This window comes from Cervus canadensis, chromosome 18 (assembly GCF_019320065.1).
Source record: "Cervus canadensis isolate Bull #8, Minnesota chromosome 18, ASM1932006v1, whole genome shotgun sequence".
NCBI lineage: Eukaryota > Metazoa > Chordata > Mammalia > Artiodactyla > Cervidae > Cervus > Cervus canadensis.
The window spans coordinates 40,111,768-40,131,657 of NC_057403.1; the positions used below are offsets into that span (position 1 = coordinate 40,111,768).

Sequence of the window (19,890 nt, forward strand, 5' to 3'; positions counted from 1 at the left end):
GTGCGACCCCATAGATGGCAGCCCACCAGGCTCCCTCATCCCTGGGATTCTCCAGGCGAGAATACTGGAGTGGGTTGCCATTTCCTTCTCCAATGCATGAAAGTGAGAAGTGAAAGTGAAGTCGCTCAGTTGTGTCCGACTCTTAACGACCCCATGGACTGCAGCCTACCAGGCTCCTCCATCCATGGGATTTTCCAGGCAAGAGTACTGGAGTGGGGTGCCATTGCCTTCTCCGAGTACCTCACCCCAGGAACCTGCAAAAGCAGGAAATCAACCCTGAATATTCATTGGAAGGACTGATGCTGAAGCTGAAGCTCCAGTACTCTGGCCACCTGGTTTGAAGACCTGATTCATTGGAAAAGACCCTGATGCTGGGAAAGATTGAAGGCCGGAAGAGAAGGGGACAACAGAAGATGAGATGGTTGGATGGCATCACTGACTCAAGGGACATGAGTTTGAGCAAACTCCGGGAGACAGTGAAGGACAGGGAAGCCTGGCGTCCTGCAGTCCACGGGGTCACAAAGAGTTGGACATGACTGGGCGACTGAACAACAACTCACAGCTATTAAGGCAGAGTCCAGAGCCCAGACTGGTGGGAAGGTGGGTGATGGACCCTGGGGAAAGTCCAGACCTTCAACTCCTGGAGCATTTCTGGGGTAGAGGCTCTGGGTACCCTCAATCCCTGGGCATCTCTGACCTGGGGGACCTTCTGCAGAGCAGCACTGCTCAGAGAGAGGCCAGCGAAGTTGCAGTTCAGCTTGAAGGCCAGTGCCTGGATGGAGTGCGTCTGCAAGGTGAGGTTGTGGCCGCTGAAGCTGGCATTGAGCAGCTTTGACTCTAGGCCGTGAACAAGGCTGAAGGTGAGAGAGACAGCTGGAGCCCCGGGATAAGGATGGAGGCAAGAGGAACCCTCCACAGCCTCCCCCATCCCAGACCCCTGTCACTCCCACCTCCAAACATCTGCACACACAGTGTTCCTGGCACACCCTTACCTCCCCACCCCACCCATCTCCTTCTCCCATTAACTCTTGCTTGGGTCCCAGTTTATTGGCACCTCCTCCAGGAAGGCTTCCCTGGCTGCTCCCCACTGGCTGAAGTGCCCCGCAGTCCCTACACTTCCCTGTTAAGTCATCAGCATTGGCCTGTCACTCTGAGCACCTAGGATTTTTAGCCCGGGACCTGGGAGAGCCCAGACCATTCTTGGAGCCCCTTCCCAGAAAAATGCACAGAGACCCATGATTCTGCACTGGTTTCATGGCACCCACGGCTAAGGGCCCCCAACCAGACAGCAAACTCAATGAGAACAGGGGTGCGTCCATCCCACATCTCCAGAGCGTAGTGCCGGGCACACGGTAGGTACTCAGTAAATGAGTGTGAATAAATGAATGAGCAGTCTACACTGGAGAGACCCTGCGCCACCGAGTCAAAATGCAGGCCGGGGGTGGAGGCACAGCGGACTCTGGCCAGGTGAGGAGGGACGCCCGACTCACTCAGCATGAGGTGGGCTGCTCCTGCCCCTGGTTATCGCCTCCATTTTCTGCATCCATTTCAGGATCTTCTGGGACGCCTCTGCGAGGAGCGAATCCAACAACCGCCTCAGCCTCTGTCCGCAGCTGTCCCCTGCACCTTCCCCCACCCCCTGGCCAGGCTCTTCTGCCCCAGGCTGCTGCCCCAGGGTGGAAGTGCCCTCTTTTCAATCTCCCTTGGTTTGAGGCCACCCCCACTTCACATCAAAGTCAGGGGTCCGGGCTAGGATGGCTCTTGCAGCTCAGGGAAGCCCTCTTACCTTCCGTCCTGCTCTGAGACGCCAAGAGACACAGGCAGAGGAAAGGGGCCCAGCAGTAATCCATGTCGTGTATCAGATCTCCTCCAGGAACTGGCTCCCACCCTGGAAAATGTGCATGTCTCTGGGAAGGCATCTGGCCTGTCCCTAGATTAATAGGGCAGCATCTTACCTGATCCTCACACTCCTGCATTCCACAGACGCGGAAACCACAGCTCACAGAGCAAGGGGCTTGCTTCGAGTGAGGCTGCCTGAAGCCAGATCTCCCTGAAACCCGAATCCTGGACCATTTTTACCAAACCCTGCCATTTGCAGCTCTGTCTGAGTCACTCCCTCCTCCCAAAAAAAATGGTCTCTCTGGGGGCCTCCCCAGAACTCTGACCTCACCAATGGGAAAGTTGGGAGTTGCTTGTCATTAACCCTGTCCAGCCCTGTCATTCACCCACCGTGTGACTTTGAGCAAGAATCTGTCCCTCTCTGATGAAACTGCCAGCAGCAGCTGCTGCGGGGAATTGGAAAGTTAGAAGGGGAAAAACAAGAACGAAGAGTTTTGGGAGAAGGATAGTTTTGATGATAATCATGGGTGGTCAGAAGCCACCAAGAACCATGACAGCTGGAGGACAACAGGAAAACCACTGCCTTTGTCCACAAAGAATTCCCCCAATGCCCATTTTAAAGTAGAATGTGATTCAAACATATTGCTAAGTACTGTATTCAACATTTGCTTTGAAACCTCGTCTTCCTTTTCACCTATTTTTGTGACTGTCAGAAACCACAGCAGCTGCTAGTTATGAATTAAGATGTCAGGCTCAAATTTGTGAAAATAAATCCAATGATTTGTTCTTGTTTTTTAAAAAAAGGATCCTGCCCCTTTCTGCCATAAGCTCCCTTGGTTTTAAAATGAACGGACCAATTTCTGCTTAAACATAGCAAATTTATGTCTGCCCCTGAAACTCCACTAAAAAGAGACTGAATGGGACATCCCTGGTGGTCCAGTGGTTGAGACTCTGTGCTTCCAATGCAGGGGACATGAGTTCAATCCATGGTTGGGAACTAAGATCCCACATGTTGTATAATGAGGCCAAACATTTTTTTTAATTAAGAAAAGAAAAGAAATTTCTAAAAACTAAAAAAATAAAATGAGAATGAATGAATAAAACAGACACAAAGCCACAAAAGACGGAACAATGGGAAAGAAGACAACAGCAGATGAGAAATATCAGTAAAACTTGGGCAGTTTCAAAGCAGGTGGCCACTTGGTTTTAAAAAAATAAAAGCAGACCATGACATGTTGAACCCGAGTGCTTGCGTCAGGGAGAAGTGAGTACAGGGGGTGTGGGATCAGTGAGGGGCAGGGAGAAGGCAGAGAGGTCAAGCCTTACAACCATGGGGGCACTTAGGAACTAGAGGCTTTGGAACCTCTGAAGGCAGGATGGAGGGTGAGGCTAAAAATGGGGGGCGGTGGGTTCGTTGTTGTGAATCTTTAAAATGACTGGCTGTGTCTCCATATCTCCTCCGTCACCAGAAACATCCAGGAGCCTTCCTCACCACCCTCCCCTCCCCAACCCTGTCACAGCTCAAAGTACATTCCGGGGAGACGGTGCACCAGAGAGAAGCGGAAGGGTCCCGTTCTGTGGGTGCCATTCTGGTACAGCAAAGTGAAGCCATGTCCCCTCTCCACCGCCTCCTCCAGTCAGCTTCCGGAAGACTGCAGCAGCCAGGCAGTGGTGCTCCAAGGCAGGAGAAAACTTTTCTCTGAAGACCCAATCATGCCAAGAAAATTATCCTCTAGTTACTGACATTTTGGTGCTCCTTACTAAAGTGGCCAAGACCAAACTTAAGGTGAAGCTTCACCAGTCACCAAGCCCTACCAGGCAATTAAGTTTTTCATGCTCAACCAAGGATCCCTAGGTATTTTTAAATATACACCTTTCTCAGGAAGCTGCTGGAGGATGTGCTCCAACAAAGTGAGAGCGTAAATCATGAAAGAACACATAGGGTAAAGGAAAACCACCAGAAGAGACGTGAAGCTACTCCCCAGAAAATGCATGAAAAGAAGGCCCAGGCTGATGGCTGGACAGCTGGCCTAGGGCACATCCTGTCCAGAAGGAAGCAGAAGACAGTAAGTTTCCAGGAGGGAGGTCTCAATGTGTAAAAGAAAGAGGCGAATATACAGATTGTCTGACAGGTTTAGGAAAATTATTTTGAGAAATGTCTTACAGAAAGCTTGCAAATGAAAAATAAAAAGAAGGAATTAACTTCAGGAAAATTAAGTTGTACAGGAAAGGAAACGTAATCTTGCTACACAAATTGACATAAAGTATAAGATGTTTAAAGCATTATAAAAACTTTTTTTTTTGTCTGTGTCACTCTGCATGCCGGATCTTAGTTCCCTGACCAGGGATTGAACCCCAGGCCCTGGCAGGGAAAGTGCCAAGTCTTAACCACTGAACTGCCAGGGAATTCCCTATATTTTTAAAATTGTATAAAAACCATATAAAAATGATTTTGACATCCATTTATGATGTAGAGAGCCACAAGAGAACATCACTCCCATCTTGACAGTCCAAATGATGTACAAAACTGGTTTTTTGAGCCTGTTAGAGAACTGAAGTCACAAAACAATCAGATAAACTGGTTTCCAATGGTTGATAAGCCCTTCAAGGATGAGGTGTGGTTGCCAAAAAAGCAGATGAGAACAACTGATACCGTAATGGGTTCTTTTTTTAACTTTTTATTTTACATTGGAGTATCGCCAGTTAACAGTGTTGTGATAGATTCAGGTGGACAGCAAAGGGACTCAGCTATACACATACATGTATCCATTCTCCCCTAAACTTCCCTCCCATCCAGGCTGCCACATAACACTGTATAGTGTTATGTGCTATACAGTAGGTCCTTATTGGCTGTCCATTTTAATTTTTTAATCACTCAGAAACATTGTTTAATAATATTCTTATCAAAGTAAAACTTACAGAAAAGTCCACAAACTATGCATCTTGGTGAATTGTCACTTGGGTTTCCTGGTGGCTCAGGCAGTAAAGAATCTGCCTGCAATGCAGGAAACCTAGGCTCGATTTTTGGGTCAGGAAGATCCCCTGGAAAAGGGAATGGCAACCCACTCCAGTATTCTTGCCTAGAGAATTCCACGGACAGAGGAGTCTGGCAGGCTACAGTCCATGGGGTCACAAAAAGATGGACACGATTGAGCGGTTAACACACTGTATCCGTTTCAAATATAGCAGTGTGTACGTGTCCATCTCCAACTCCCTAACTAGCCCTTCGCCCCTTCCTTCCCCGCTGGTAACCACAAGTTTGTTCCCTAACCTGTGAGTCTGTTTCTGGTTTGTAAGTAAGTTCATTTGTATAATTTCTTTCTAGATTCTGAATGTAAGGGATATCATGTGATCTTAATGGATTGTTAAAGGCTGAGAATGAATGAGAATGAGAGTTTAAAACCCCTGAGAGCCCCAGACACAAGGGGAGTCTGTATCCACTTGACCATTTCTCCCCCAGTCCTCTGCTGGTGCTCATGAGAATGGCCAGGGGTGGGGCAGGGATCTGAGAGAACCCCTGTGGTGACACAGGCATGCTGAGGTCTGAGGGTGAAGCCTGGATGAGCTCCAGGCCATGTGTGAGTACGCGATGGTGACTGGCTGCTGCGAGAGACCGACATCTGCGCCCTGGCCTTGCCGTGATGAAACCCTCATCCATAGGTCCCTGACTTGTTATAAGGAAAAGATCTGCTGCCTCTAATGGAGAAGTGAAAAAAAAACCCAACAAGAGACTTCTCTGGTGGTCCATTGGTTAAGACTCCACACTTTCAATGCAGGGGGCACAAGTTTGACCCCTGGTCAGGAAACTAAGATTCCACATGCAGCATAGTGTAGCCAAATAAAGCCCACTTACCCCAGATCCTGCACTGACGCTAGGCGAAAGCTACCTGCCACTGGCATGGAGTGGCCAAACCCACTAGAGCCCAGGATTTTGCACTGTTATAAAACAAGGGGCTGCTGCTGCTGCGAGAAAGGCAGGAACTTCATTCACACCTAAGACCCCTCCACCAATACATGGCAGGGTTTGGGCTCCATGAGGGTGAAGCAGAAGAAGTCAGTAAGAGGCAGAAGTTGCCAGTCACTGAACAAGAAACAGGAAAGCTAAGAAAGCCCCAGTCATGGGGCTCAGGCACAAGGCTATCTAAGACTGAAACTCAGAGCAAGAGAACAAGAAATCTACTGCTTCCATCAAAAATTTTGATTACCAAGTAATCAGCAACAGCTGTCTACCACTGGCAAAGGGGCCAGAACACAAAGAAAGATTCCCTCTGTGTTGCATGCATGCAAGGATGAGAGTAGGATTACTGAGAAAATCCATGTGGGACTCAAGGGCTCACACTAAGCACAGAGTAATGTCCGTCCATCACTGGAGAAATGTGATGCTTATGCTGCAGAGAAGGTACCTACAACAACAAAACTGTAACCCAAATCGACCACAGACTAGACTGACTCAATGAATGCCCTCTACTTAAGCCATGACATAAGAAAGACGCCCACTTCTAGGCATAATTATCATTTACCTCACTACTGTGCTTTCACACAATGCCTTGGTATTCAGTCAAAGCTTACAACACACACATAAAATCAAGGAAAAAGAAAATACTTTTTGTCAAAAGAAAGAGACAAGAGAAGTAGAGTCAGAGATGACCAAAATGTTAAAACTATCAGATAGGGACTTAAAGATACATGAGTATGGGAAAGCAGGTGGTGGAAAGGTATGCTCCTAAGGACAGACAGGATATTTCAGGAGAGCAATGGAAACTATTAAGGAGAGTCAGGTAGAAATGAAATACTCAATATCATTGATAAAGAATTTCTTCAATTGTGGAGTGAAAAAAAGTGAAAGTGTTAGTTGCTCAGTTGTGTCCAACTCTTTGTGACCTCATGGACTGTAACCTGCCAGGGTCCTCTGTCCATGGAATTCTCCAGGCAAGAATTCTGGAGTGGACTGCCATTCCCTTTTGCAGGGGGTCTTCCTGACCCAGGGATGGAACCCAGGTCTCCTGCATTACAGGAAGATTCTTTGCCATCTGAGCCGTTGAAGGCCTATTTATCAGCAAACCGGACACAGCAAAGTAATCAGTGAATTTGAAGATAGAACAATATAAATAATCGGAATTGAAACACAAAGAGTAAGAAGAGTCAAAATAAAACTCAAAATGGTAGGACAAGAGCAAATGGTCTAATAAACATGTGATTTGAGTCCCAAAAGGAAGAGAAAGAACATAGAAGAAATATTTGAAGAGATAATGGCTGAAATTTTTTCCAAAATTAGTGAAAGACAACACACTACAGATTTAAAAAGCTCTACAAAACTGAGCAGAATAAATATAAAGAAACCACACCTAGACACGTCATAGTCAAACTGATGCAAAACCCAAGATTAAAAAAAATCTTGAAGGCAGAGAGAAAAAGAAACAATAGATATGGGAGATAAGAAATAAGAACTACAAGAGACTTCTCAAGAAACTATACAAATCAGAAGATAACACAACTAGATATTTCAAGAAAAATGTGTCAACCTAGAATTTGATGTCCAGTGGAGATACCTTTCAAAAATGAAGACCAAATAAAGATCATTTCAGATGACCAATGGCTTAAAAAATTTATTTCCAGCGGCCGTGCTATGCTTAGTCGCTCCGTCGTGTCCGACTCTTTGCAACCCCATGGACTGTAGCCCAGCAGCCTCCTCTGTCCATGGGAATTCTCCAGGCGAGAGTACTGGACTGGAATGCCATGCCCTCCTCCAGGGGATGCCCAACCCAGGGGTCAAATTCAGGTCTCCTGCACGGCGGGTGGATTCTTTACCATCTGAGCCACTAGGGAAGCTCAAGAAACTGGAGTTGGTAGCCTCTCCCTTTTCCAGGGGATCTTCCCAACCCAGGAATTGAACCGGGGTCTCCTGCATTGCAGGCGAATTCTTAACCAGATGAACTACCAAAAAGCCCCATTTCCAGCAGACCTGCACTAAAAGAAACATTAAAGGAAATTCTTTTGGCAGAAGAAAATTTATACCAAATGAAAACACGGACCTACACAAAGAAATGCAGAGTGTTGAAACTGATAAAAAATATGTCAAATACAGAATGAATTTTCTCAATTTTTAACATCTGTCTAATGTAAAAATGGCGACACTATACTGTGAGGCCTCATAATACATGCAGAAATTAGCCCAAAAAAATAGCACTATGGGCAGAAACAACTCCAAAAAATCACCTATATAAGGAAAAAGTGGATGGCTTGAATTTCATAAAAAATTAAAACTCCTAATCTTTGAAGATCATTGCTAAGAGAGTGAGAATACAAATTATTGACTGAGAGAAAATATTTGAAAACACAAATGTGGAAAAAAAAAGTGCATCTGGACTATATTGAGAATTCATAAAACTAAACAAGAAGACAAATAACCCAATAAAAAATGGCAAAAGATTTAAACAGTCACTCAGCCAAAGAAGATACATAGATGGCAAACAAGCACATGAAAAGATATTCAGTTATCACTAGTAATTAGGGAAAGGCAAATAAAACCACAAAGAGAAGTCACTACATACCTTCTGGTGTAGCTAAAATCAAAACGACTGGTAATATCTTGTGTTACTGAGAATATACAACAGCTGAATTCTCATGCATTGATGGAAGGAATGTAGAATGGGACCACCACTTTGAAAAACGGCTTCCCTGGTGGCTCAGCAGTAAAGAAGGCCTGCAATGTAGGAGTCTCAGAAGACATGGGTTCAGTCCCTGGGTTGGGAAGATCCCCTGGAGGAGGGCATGGCAACCCACTCCAGTATTCTTGCTAGAAAATCCCATGGATAGAGGAGCTTGGCGGGCTACAGTCCATGGGGTCACAAAGGGTTGGACATGACTGAAGCAACTTAGCAGGCAGGTAGGCAGGCACTTTGAAAAATCTGAAAACAACACCAACTTCCATCAGGAGAATTCCCTGGTGGTCCAGTGGTTAGGACTCGGTGCTTTCACAGTCAAGGGCATGGGTTCAGTCCTGGTTGGGAAACTAAGATCCTACAAGCTGCACAGCGCAGCCAAAAAAATTACATCCAGTGGTGAAAGATAAGCACTGTGATATATCCATGCTGTGGACTATTACTCAGCAATAAAAAAGAATGGGCTGCTGACATAGGCAACAACTGGCTGAGTCTCAAAGTAATTATGATAAGTGAAATAAGCCAGACAAAAAGGATTATGTATTTTATGATTCCACTTATATGATCTTCCAGAAAAGTAAAAGCTTGGTGTTAGAGAACACCTCCATAGTTTCCATGGGGTGGGGAAAAGGTAACTGACTATAAAAGGAGCCAAAGCACCTTTTTAGGGGGATGTGCTCTACTCAATGGCTCAGTCGTGTCCAACTCTTTGTGACCCCATGGACTATAACCCACCAGGCTCTTCTGTCTCTGGAATTCTCTAGGCAAGAATACTAGAGTGGGCAGCCATTCTCTTCTCCAGAGGATCTTCCCGACCCAGGGATTGAACCCAAGTCTCCTGCGTCTCCTGCCTTGGTAAGCAGATTCTTTACCACTGAGCTACCTAAAAAGTGGGGATGGAAATACTCTATATCTGGATTGGGATAGACATGTATGTGGGACTCTATGTATTTGTCAAAACTCATCAAACTACTCTCCAAAAGTATGAGTTTAATAAAATAAATCAGCTAAATAAATAGAAAACTGTAGTAGGTGAAGCATCCGTCTATAAACCAAATTTTGGAGAGTCAAGCCAAAAATATAGTGAGAAAATAGGGAAGAGGAAGTGGAAAGGCGTGGAGAGGATAAGAAAGCTAACCTTCCTCCTTCACGGGGGGAGAAAGTCACCAGAAAAGCCCCACAAGAGTTCCAGGAAGGGAGAACCACAGAACTCAAACACCTGTTTGATGGCAATGGCAGAGAGAAGTAGTGAAGAGCATGACCTTTAATTTTGTTTTCTTTCTTTTTTTAAAATTTTTTGGCCGTACCACTTGGCCTGTGGGATCCCAGTTCCCCAGGGATCAAACCTGTGCACCCTGGTGGAAGTGCAGTCTTAACCACTGGACTGCCAGGGATGTCCCCATGACCTTTCAATTTTCCACCATTGGATTTGCAAATATGGTATCATCCAGTGAAAGACAAACACACCCCACTCCCCATGAGAGTGTCAAGAGTTCAGCCTTTTCAAGAGAATCATTTGACAACACACACTTTTCATTCTGAATAGCCTCTGATCCAGGAAACTCATTTTTGTGAATTTATCCTATGGAAATAAGAGGGCAAGCCAGGTAAAATACATAGAAAAGTATTTATAATACCACTGTTAATCATAAAAAAGCAAAAACTATGTAAATGTTATTCCTCAATAGAGGAATAGTTATAAAAATTACAGTCCAATGCCACTCTGGAAAAGTTTGGTAATATCTTATAAAACTAAACATGTACCATATGACCCAGCGATCGCACTTTTGGGCATTTAACCCAGAGAAATTAAAACTCCTGTTCGCACCAAAACCTGCATAGGAGGCCTTATTCGCCATAGCCTCAAACTGAAAGCAATCCCAATGTGCCTTCAATGAGTGAATGGTTAAACAAGCTCAGGTACATCTGTACCATGAAGCACAACGCAACAATTAGAAAAATATATTGACACACAACTTGGTGGGGCAGGGGCGGGGGGTGGGGGAAGCCAGTCTAAAAATGCTGCATATTCTATGATTTGATTTATTTGACATCCTTGAAATAAAAAAATTACAGAGATGGAGAACAGATTAGTAGTTGCCAGTGGTTTAGGGACTGGTGATGTTTCTGTAAAGAGTAAGCGCAAGAAGCCTTGTGGTGATGGGAAGTTTTGTATCTTCGTTGTTATACAAGAATCTACACTTTATAAAATTGCATAGAATTAAACACACATGTACATATACATACCCATGTCAGTGTATAAAAACTGATGAAATCTTCCCAGTGCACCAGGCCCGAGCACTTGTCTCATGCATCCCACCTGGGCTGGGGATCTGTTTCACCATAGATAGTATACATGCTGTTCTTTTGAAATATCCCACCCTCACATTCTCCCACATAGTTCAATAGTCTGCACTGGGAAGACCCAGAGGAATCGGGTGGAGAGGGAGGTGGGAGGGGGGATCGGGATGGGGAATACGTGTAAATCTATGGCTGATTCATATCGATGTATGACAAAACCCACTGAAATGTTGTGAAGTAATTAGCCTCCAACTAATAAAAAATTAAAAAAAGAAAAAAAAAAGAAAAATAAAAAAATATGTAGACAAAAAAATCAGTGGGAAGCAAGTAATTGCTGAAGTATGTTACATATGGTGAATAAGAATACATTGTGTCTTTTTGTGGAATAATTTCATGATAAAATGTTATTTTTTTCCTAAGCAAAAAAAAAAAAAAAACTGATGAAATCTGAATAAAGGTTGTGAATTGTACCAAAAACAATTTCCTGGCTCTGATGTTGTACCTTAGGTATGAATCATGTTACCATTGAATATGACTGGGTGAAATGTACACAAAAATTTTTTTGCAACATTTTTTGCAACTTCTTGCTAATGTATCACTTTTTCAAAATTAAAAGTTAAATATAGTACAATGGATTGCCATTTCATTACTAAGAGTTATGACGTAAACAGCCACATAGAAGAGAAGCGCGGAATATCATTGAGTGGAATGCCATGCCTGCTGCTCAGTTGTATTTGACTCATTTGCAATCCCATGAACCGTAGCCCACCAGGCTCCTCTGTCCATGGAATTCCCCAGGCAAGAACACTGGAGAGGGTTACCATTTCCTTCTCCTGGGGATCTTCCCAACCCAAGGATCGAATACCCAACTCCTGTGTCTCCTGCATTGGCAGGCAGATTCTTTACCACTGCGCCACCTGGGAAGCCCATTGAATGGAAAGAGCAGGTTAAAAATAACTCGTGTAACATAATCACTGTGGTATTTGAACTTCTCCACTGTGGTGTTTGAACTGTGGTGTTGGAGAAGACTCTTGAGAGTCCCTTGGATCTCCCTGTCCAAAGGGAGATCCAACCAGTCCATCATAAAGGAAATCAGTCCTGAATATTCATTGGAAGGACTGATGCTGACGCTGAAACTCCAATACTTTGGCCACTTGATGTGAAGAACTGACTCATTTGAAAAGACCCTGATGCTGGGAAAGCTTGAAGGCGGGAGGAGAAGGGGACGACAGAGGATGAGATGGTTGGATGGCATCACCAACTCAATGGATGTGAATCTGAGTCAACTCTGGGAGTTGGTGATGGACAGGGAAGCCCGGTGTGCTGCGGTCCATGGGGTCGCAGAAAGTCAGACACGACTGAGCAACTGAACTGACCTGAACTGAACATAATCACATTTATGGAAAATTATCTTTATGTGCATGTTTAAATCTATGAGGGTATCTAGAAGAATGGTCACCAAAATGTTAATAAAGTTCTGGGAGGGTTTTTTTTTTTCTTTTTTCATGTTTTCAGTATTATTTGAATTTTCTACAACAAATATGTATTACAGAAAAGCAAATATTTCAATGCTTATGATTTTTCAAATACTCCAAATGACTATTTACCATTATAGAAAAAATAATAGTGACATATGGTTTATGAGAAACAAAAGAATGTTGTAAAACAATGTAATCCAATTCTTGTAAAAATTATACTTTTTATATACACAAAGTCTGGAAGAAGCACATCAAGGTCACTTCTGGGAGGTAAGATGCTGGCCTATTTGTTTTGTTCATCTGTGTTTCATAAAGTTACCCTATTTATTCTAGCTATTCATTTCTGAATTTTTATTCACTCTTTCAATGGTTTAGAAACATATCTTTCAAATATAAACAATAAATCAATACAAAATGATGTAAAAGGCAAAGAATTCTTGATTCTTGGGTCACTTAACCATTCAGTTCCCAGTCACCTCAGTTCACCACTGCTATTAGTGTTTTCTGGGTCTTTCCCAGTTTCCTCATACAAATAGAAGTAAATATGAGTTCCCTCATTAAAAGAAAAGAGTGGCATACTCTCTATATGGTTTTGCCCTTTTTTTTTTTCATGTGAAAATACATCTTGGAGAGCTTTCCCTAACAGTACCTACAGCCTCCACTTTCTCTTTCACATCTGCAAGTCTCATGTTAGGGACAAACCATAATTTACTTAACCAGCCCTGTTTTGTGAGCTTGTTTTTGGTTGCGCTGGGTCTTCATTACAGGATGGGTGGGCTTAGTTGCCCTGCAGCACGTGGGATCTTGATTCCCAGACCAGGGATGGAACCCATGTCCCCTGCATAGGAAGGCGGATTCTTAACCACTGGACCACCAGCCCCCTGTTAAGAGCTATTTGTGTTGGTCCCAGTCTTTGGCTCTTACAAACAGCGTGGCTGTGTTTGTTATCAACACATGCCTTGTTTGCTGCAAGTGCAACTTCATTATCTGCCCATTTTTGTATTGGGTTAGACTTTTCCTTACCAACTTCTAGAAACTCTTTACATAATAGGAAAATTAGCTCTTTGTCTATTATATGAGTTGCAAATATCTTTCCTCATTCATCATTTGCCTTTTGACATTATATATGGTCCTTTTTTTGCTGGGTAGCCTTCTTTATTTAATATAAAAATTTTCTATAATAAAAATTACCAATATTTTCTCTTTGGGCTTCTGGATTTTGAGTTTTAGGTAGAAAGACCTTCCCCAATCCAACATTATAAAGGAATGCTCCTAAGATTCTTCTAATACTTTTAAGGTTTCATTTTTTTATATTGGAATCTCCAGTCCATTTGTGTTGATCCTAGAGTATGCAATAGGGATTCAAACGTTTTCCTGGTGGTTACCCATTTGTCTTAGCATTATTTTTTTGGCTGTACCACACAACTTGACTTGCATGATCTTAATTCCCCAACCTATGCCCCTGCAGTGGAAGCACAGAGTCCTAACCAGTGGACCCCTGGGGAATTCCCATAATGCTATATATTAATATGTATGTTTATTTTTATTTTAAAAGAGAATAAAGACTATGGAGTCAGAGTGTTGGGTTATTATATGTTTGGCTATTAGATTAATATTTGAGTTTTAGGTAGAAAGACCTTCCCCATTCCAACATTATAAAGGAATTCTCCTAAGTTCCTTCTGATACTAATATTTTTAATGTTTCTTTTTTTTTTTATTTTCATTTGGGCAATTCACTTACCCTCTCAGAGCCTCAGAGATTGAAAGAAATCATTTAGGGGGACAAAGGAAACCACTGAACAAGGCCATCTGAAATATTTCTGTTGAGAAAACCGAGAACCCAAGAATGCAGAAAAGACTCCCTTGGGGTACAGAGGGGAAGACTGAGGCTCAGCCAGTGGTGTGGACTTGACCTCCAGGGTTTGGACCCTAAGACTGGGTCCCCAGGCCCTTGGCCATGCTGCTGCCAGACAGATACAGGGCAAAGAAGAGCTTAATACCCCCACCCAGCTGGGGAAATTAAGGCCAAAGCAGAAGTGATCCCTCCCCCAAGCACCCAAATAGAAGCTGTGGTTTCCATCCCCTTTCCCAGGAGCAAACCACAATCTTCACTTCTGCTTGCAACCTTCAACATCCCCCTCCCCATCCTTTCAGAGAGACCACCACTCACCACTACCCCACACCCTCAGCCATCTCCTTCTCACTCAGTCATCTCAAATAGTGCAATTCACTATTTGAGGCCTTATAGGAAATAGGAGAGGGCTTCCCAGGTGGTGCTAGTGGTAAAGAACACACCTCCCAATGCAGGAGACTCAGGTTCGATCCCTGGGAGCGGAAGATACCCTAGAGGAAGGCATGGCAACCCACTCCAGTATCCTTGCCTGGAGAATCCCGTGGATAGAGGAGCCTGCTGGGCTACAGTCTATAAGGTCGCACAGAGTTTAACATGACTGAAGTGACATAGCACACAGCCCAGGAAACAGGAATCCCTTACCTGACTCCCAAGAAGGTTCCACTTAACTGTGGCGAAACTGAATACCACACAAGAATTTGCCTGGCGTTCTTCAGCAGGCCGGTGGGCAAGCTGAAACACAAACCCAGACTCCAAGTCAAGTGCTCTCCCCCGAGATATGCTGCAGCTTCCAAAAGGTGGCCAGGGGGCTGAGTTGCTACAGGGAAGATCAAAACCCTAACCAGCTCAACAGAACATGAGGGGGCAGGTGGCACGCAGAGCAGAGCCTCTGGGAGATGTAAATTCTATAACTAGTTCCAGTATTCAGCGCCTGAGCTGTGAAGTCAGGCAAGGAAACTTCACCTTTCGCTGCTGCATTTTCTCAACTGTAAAATGAGGCCAACGTCATCTATTTCCTAGGGCGTGTGTGCTTGCGAAGTTGCTTTAGTCCTGTCTGACTCTTTGAGACCCTGTGGACTGTAGCCTGCCAGGTTCCTCTGTCCATGGGATTCTCCAGGCAAGAATATCGGAGTGGATTGCCTATGCCTTCCTCCAGGGGATCTTCCCGACCCAGGGATTGAACCCACATCTCTTACGTCTCCTGCATTGGCAAGCATGTTCTTTACTTCTGGCACAACCTGAGAAGCACATTTCCCAGGAAGAGAGACTCAAACAACCATATCCATGATCCACACTCCTGGGAATCTAAGACTCTGACCCAGATTCCCAGCCAGGAATACACTGAGCCAGAGAACCCCTGCCTTCCTCTCCCTCTCCAGAGCTGGCTGTGTACCCCAAAGCCCACCCTCTCCCCAACAGCGCCAGAGCCCACCAAGCCAGCTTGCTCCTGGGTAGGCCCCACATGCCCCTCCCAACAGCTGCTCCTGCCAACCACAGGCTGGAGTTCCAACCTCCGCCTCCCTGTGTGAAAGTGAACCTGTGATCTCTGCAGGGAAGTCCTGACAGGTGCTATTATTTCCCAACAGGAGGTCCAACAAGGGCCCAACAGGGGTGTCTACGACCCAATCAGATCCAGAGCCTTTGCCTGGGACACGCTGTCCCCAGGCTCCAGTCCAGGGCACTCAGAGGAACCGCACCTGCTCTGATCTGCCCAACATCAACTCTGTGCCAGCCCCTCACCCCGTCACCTGAGGTGCAGGCTACTGCACTAGCCCCATTTTACAGATGAGGAAACTGAGGTCTAGAAAAGCAAAGTTCAATAACTTGCCCCAGGCCACAAAGTGGGTAAGAGGAGTAAAGGTTTGAACCCAGAGCCTAACTACTCCTTCATTGAAACGTCTTTTTTCAAAAACATAGATCTCAACAACAAGATACTAATGTATAACACAGGAAACTATATTCAAAATCCTATGACAAATCATCTTGGGGACTTCCCTGATGGTCCGCTGGTTAAGAATCTGCCTGCCAATGCAGGGGACACAGGTTTGATTCCTGGCCCAGCAAGATCCCACATGCCTCGGGGTCAACTAAGCTGGCGTATCGCAGCTACTGAAACCTGTGCATCCTAGAGCCCATGCTCTCCGACAAGGGAAGCCACGGTGATGAGAAACCCGCGTACCACAACTAAAGAGGAGCCCCTGCTCGCTTCAACTAGAGCAAGCCCACGCGCAGCCAAAAACTAATTAATTCATTCATTAACTTTTAAAAACCATAATGGAAAAGAATATTTGAAAAAGAATGCATATATACCTGTAACGGAATCACTTTGCTGTACCACAGAAGTTAACACGACATTGTAAACCAACTATCCTTCAAGTTAAAAAAAAAAAAAACATGTCCCCCCACCACCGGAAAACAAAAGAAAACCAAAAACATAGATCACTACAGTCCTGAGATTAAGAGTTGCCATCAGAGGCCCAGGAACTGGTGAAGGGAAGGCAGCTGAGCCCCACCTTGCTGCTCCGGGGATGTCACCAGCCCAAAAACCACCCAGGCAGGGGTGCGCCCAGTGCCCGCTGGGGACCCAAGGGTCAGGACAGAGTCTAGGGGGAGCGGGGCATGGAGAGACACAGACAGAGGAGCTGACCTGTGCGGCTGCTGCTGTCTCGCTGCCCGCCCGCTGCCTTCTGCAGGAAGAAGGGGAAGTTGGGAACCTCTGTGCTGCGGGCAGGCGGCCTCTGCTCGTTCACCTCACACCGGCACAGCACACGCTCCCTGCACTTCTTCTTTCACTAGAAGAGGCCCGTTTGTTTCATCCGAGCTGATAGCCACGCCCAGCTCACTCCTTGATAGCAAACCCCCCAGAGCCTGCAGCACTTCCTGGAGGCAGCTTCACATTTGCAGAGGTGCTGAGCATCAGTGGAGAGAGAGGGAGGAGGCCAATGTTGGGGGCACCCATCAGGGTTCAAGACCCACTCGGCTCTGAACCCTTGATGATGAGGGCTCTCTCGGCCTCAGTTTCCCCAGGAGTAGGAAAAGGAGAATGATCCCTGCCTGAGCCAAGGATCGATGAAGCAGATGATGGTAAAGACCTCAGGCAGGCATGGGGTCATGATGCCTGGGTTCCAACCCCAGGCCCACCATTTCCTGGCTGGGTAACTTGGCGCAAGTGATGGAAACTCTCTGAGCCTCAGTTTCCCCTCTGCACAATGGAGACAATGATAGTACCGCTTCGTGGGGTCATGTGGGGCTTATCAAGGGTAGTGCTGCAGAGTCCCTGGAAGTGTTCGTGAAGCCCTTTGGTTTCACATAGGAGGGGTGCCTGGGGCCTGGGGGTGCAGGGGAAAGACAAAGGCCTGACTCAGAGTTTCCCAGTCCAGAGCCCTCTGGAGAAAGGCCTCACTGAGAGTACAGCTCAGAAGACGTGGCCAGAACTGGGGGGCTGGAAAGGTGGCCAGCTGCTCCTTGAGCTAGGGGTCTGGACAAGCCAGTCCGACATCTGCCGCTTCCTCCTCAGAACCCTGAGCAACAGGAGGAAGCGTCGGTGTGTGTCAGAGGGAAGACAGGGTGCTCTCTCTTGCCAGGGGTCCAGCCCGACTCCCTGGGAAAATTCTGACTCAGGAATGAGCTTTTCTACCCTCGGGGTAAGATAGGGATGCAGCAACAGGGAGAAACAGGCAGGCCCCAGCATGGTCTCCCTTCTCCCTGCCCCACGCGGGGGCCCCTGCGGCCTCCGCCACGCACAGCACACAGGTACTTCAGGTGGCCTTGGTGGGAGGAAGGAAGGGAGCTGCTCCTTGCAGGACGGAAGGGAGCTGCTCCTTGCAAGACAGGGAGGCTTCAGGGAGGTGCAGGCCCACATGTGCAGGCTCCCACCCCAGCTGCAGTGCAGAGACTTTGCAGGGACACCTATATGCTTGACACCTTGGCCACATTCCTGCTGGGTGACTCGGACAAATTCTTGCCCTCCTCCGCACTTTGGTTTTCTGTGGCCATGACCCAGCCCATGACCTCTAGGCTCTTCCTTCCTTTCTGAGGTCTCCTGGCCACCTCTAGGGTTGCATCACCAGCATCTGCTCTCAGGGCCCAGGAGGAAGCCCTGTTCACCCCAAAAGCCCCTCTATTTTTCATCCTGGATCTGGGCCTGCCTCACTAATCCCTGCCTTTTGGGGATGCTGGTTACATAGCCCTGCACTCCAGATTCTGGAACTCACTGCCAAGACTCACCCCCAGCTCAAGGAACCAGCAGTGGCTCCCATTGCCTTCACGGTCTAGCCCCGTCCAGTCACTACTTCCACCCAGTTCGGGATGTGATTGCCATTGTTGTTGTTATTTAGTCGCTCAGTCGTGTCCGACTCTTTGCAACCCCATGGACTGCAGCACACCCGGTTTCCCCATCCTTGCCATCTCCCGGAGTTGGCTCGAACTCATGTCCATTGAGTGAGTGATGGTATCCAACCATCTCATCCCCTGCTGCCCGCTTCTTCTCCTGCTCTCAATCTTTCCCAGCATCAGGGTCTTTTCCAATGAGTTGGCTCTTCGCATCAGGTGGCCAAAGTATTGGAGCTTCAGCTCATTCATCCCCGTCTCCCTGCTCTTATCCTGCTATGACACACACATACCTGGGCATACCAGCTCCTCTCCATCCATTAGGGCCCATCTCAAGTCCTGCCTACTCTAGGAAGCCTTCCCTGCTTCCAGTTCCCCTATGGAACATTCCAAATGCTTCTACTTTGGGAGGCATGCCTGGCCCTTGTTCAGTCTCCCAGGCAGGGAGGAAGGCAAGCCACCTCCCTCTCCCCACCCTGAGAGAGCCATCCCCAGCCCTTGCAATGTGTCTCTCACCATGGGTGCTACTCCCCCTGGTGATCTGCAAGAGGGCAGTAAGTGGCACCCCTGACAGGACATTAGATAAACTGAGTCACACCAGGAAAAAGTAATTTACTTTTCAGTCTTTCTCAATCCCAGTGACATCCAGAAGTGTCTGTTTAGAACTAAATTATCTCTAACCCCTTTCTACCACCACCTTCTGTCCTTTTGATTTTCATTCTTCAAACTTTTATTGGACATAGAAAACAGGATATCTGATTTTTAGTGATTCTTTTATTGTGGCAAATATATACATGAAGTTTACCATATTAGACATTTCTAAGTGTACAGTTCAGTGGCATTAAGTACATTCATATTGTTACTATCACCACCCTCAAAGCTTTTAGGTCTCTGGAAACTGTAACTTTGTACCCATTAAACACTAATTCCCCATTCCCCACCCCCTACAGCCGGGAATAACCACCAGTCTACTTTCAGTCTCTGTTTGACTGCTCTAGGAACCGCCTATCAGTGGAATCAAGCAATATTTTCCATTTTGTATGTAGCTTGTTTACCTAACATGATGTTTTTATGGTCAATATATGCTGTTAAACATGTCAGAATTTCCTTTAGCCTCCTCTCAAGGCTGAATAATATTCTTTTGAATGTATACACCACATTGTTTATCCACTCATCCACCAACAGAAACTTAGGTTGCTTCTATCTTTTGGGTATTGTGAATATGCTGCTACGAACGTGGGTGTACAAGTTGTATTCCTTTCTTAACAAAGTGAGGGTTTCTAGCTTGATTGAGGATGTTGCTTGTTTACATGACATTTATTTTTATGACTTTGTTCTATTTATAGCAACTGATAACATTTCCTATTTAGCCTAAAATATACATCTGTCCTTAAAAAAGTGAAATGGTTTAAAGAAAAATGCCAAGTAA

General features: G+C 45.8%; 1 protein-coding gene across 5 annotated transcripts in view; it reads right to left on the reverse strand.

Moving 5' to 3' along the window:
* ADGRG5 (adhesion G protein-coupled receptor G5) overlaps window positions 1-16,941 on the reverse strand; it is a 30,723-nt gene extending 13,782 nt beyond the window's left edge. For 2 of the 5 annotated variants that reach the window (XR_006263520.1, XM_043437704.1), the window contains exons 1-3: window positions 1,787-2,770; window positions 1,491-1,569; window positions 698-854 (exon numbers count right to left, since the gene is read on the reverse strand). Coding sequence is in view for 4 of the 5 variants with exons in the window: in XM_043437704.1 (XP_043293639.1) it covers window positions 698-854; window positions 1,491-1,569; window positions 1,787-1,976 (426 nt within the window). In the remaining variant the exon portion in view is untranslated. Of the gene's footprint in view, window positions 1-697; window positions 855-1,490; window positions 1,570-1,786; window positions 2,771-14,774; window positions 14,865-16,779 lie in introns of those variants that run through there. The other 3 variants (XM_043437706.1, XM_043437705.1, XM_043437703.1) reach the window with 3 other exon arrangements.
* Between the last annotated feature and the right edge of the window lie 2,949 nt (window positions 16,942-19,890).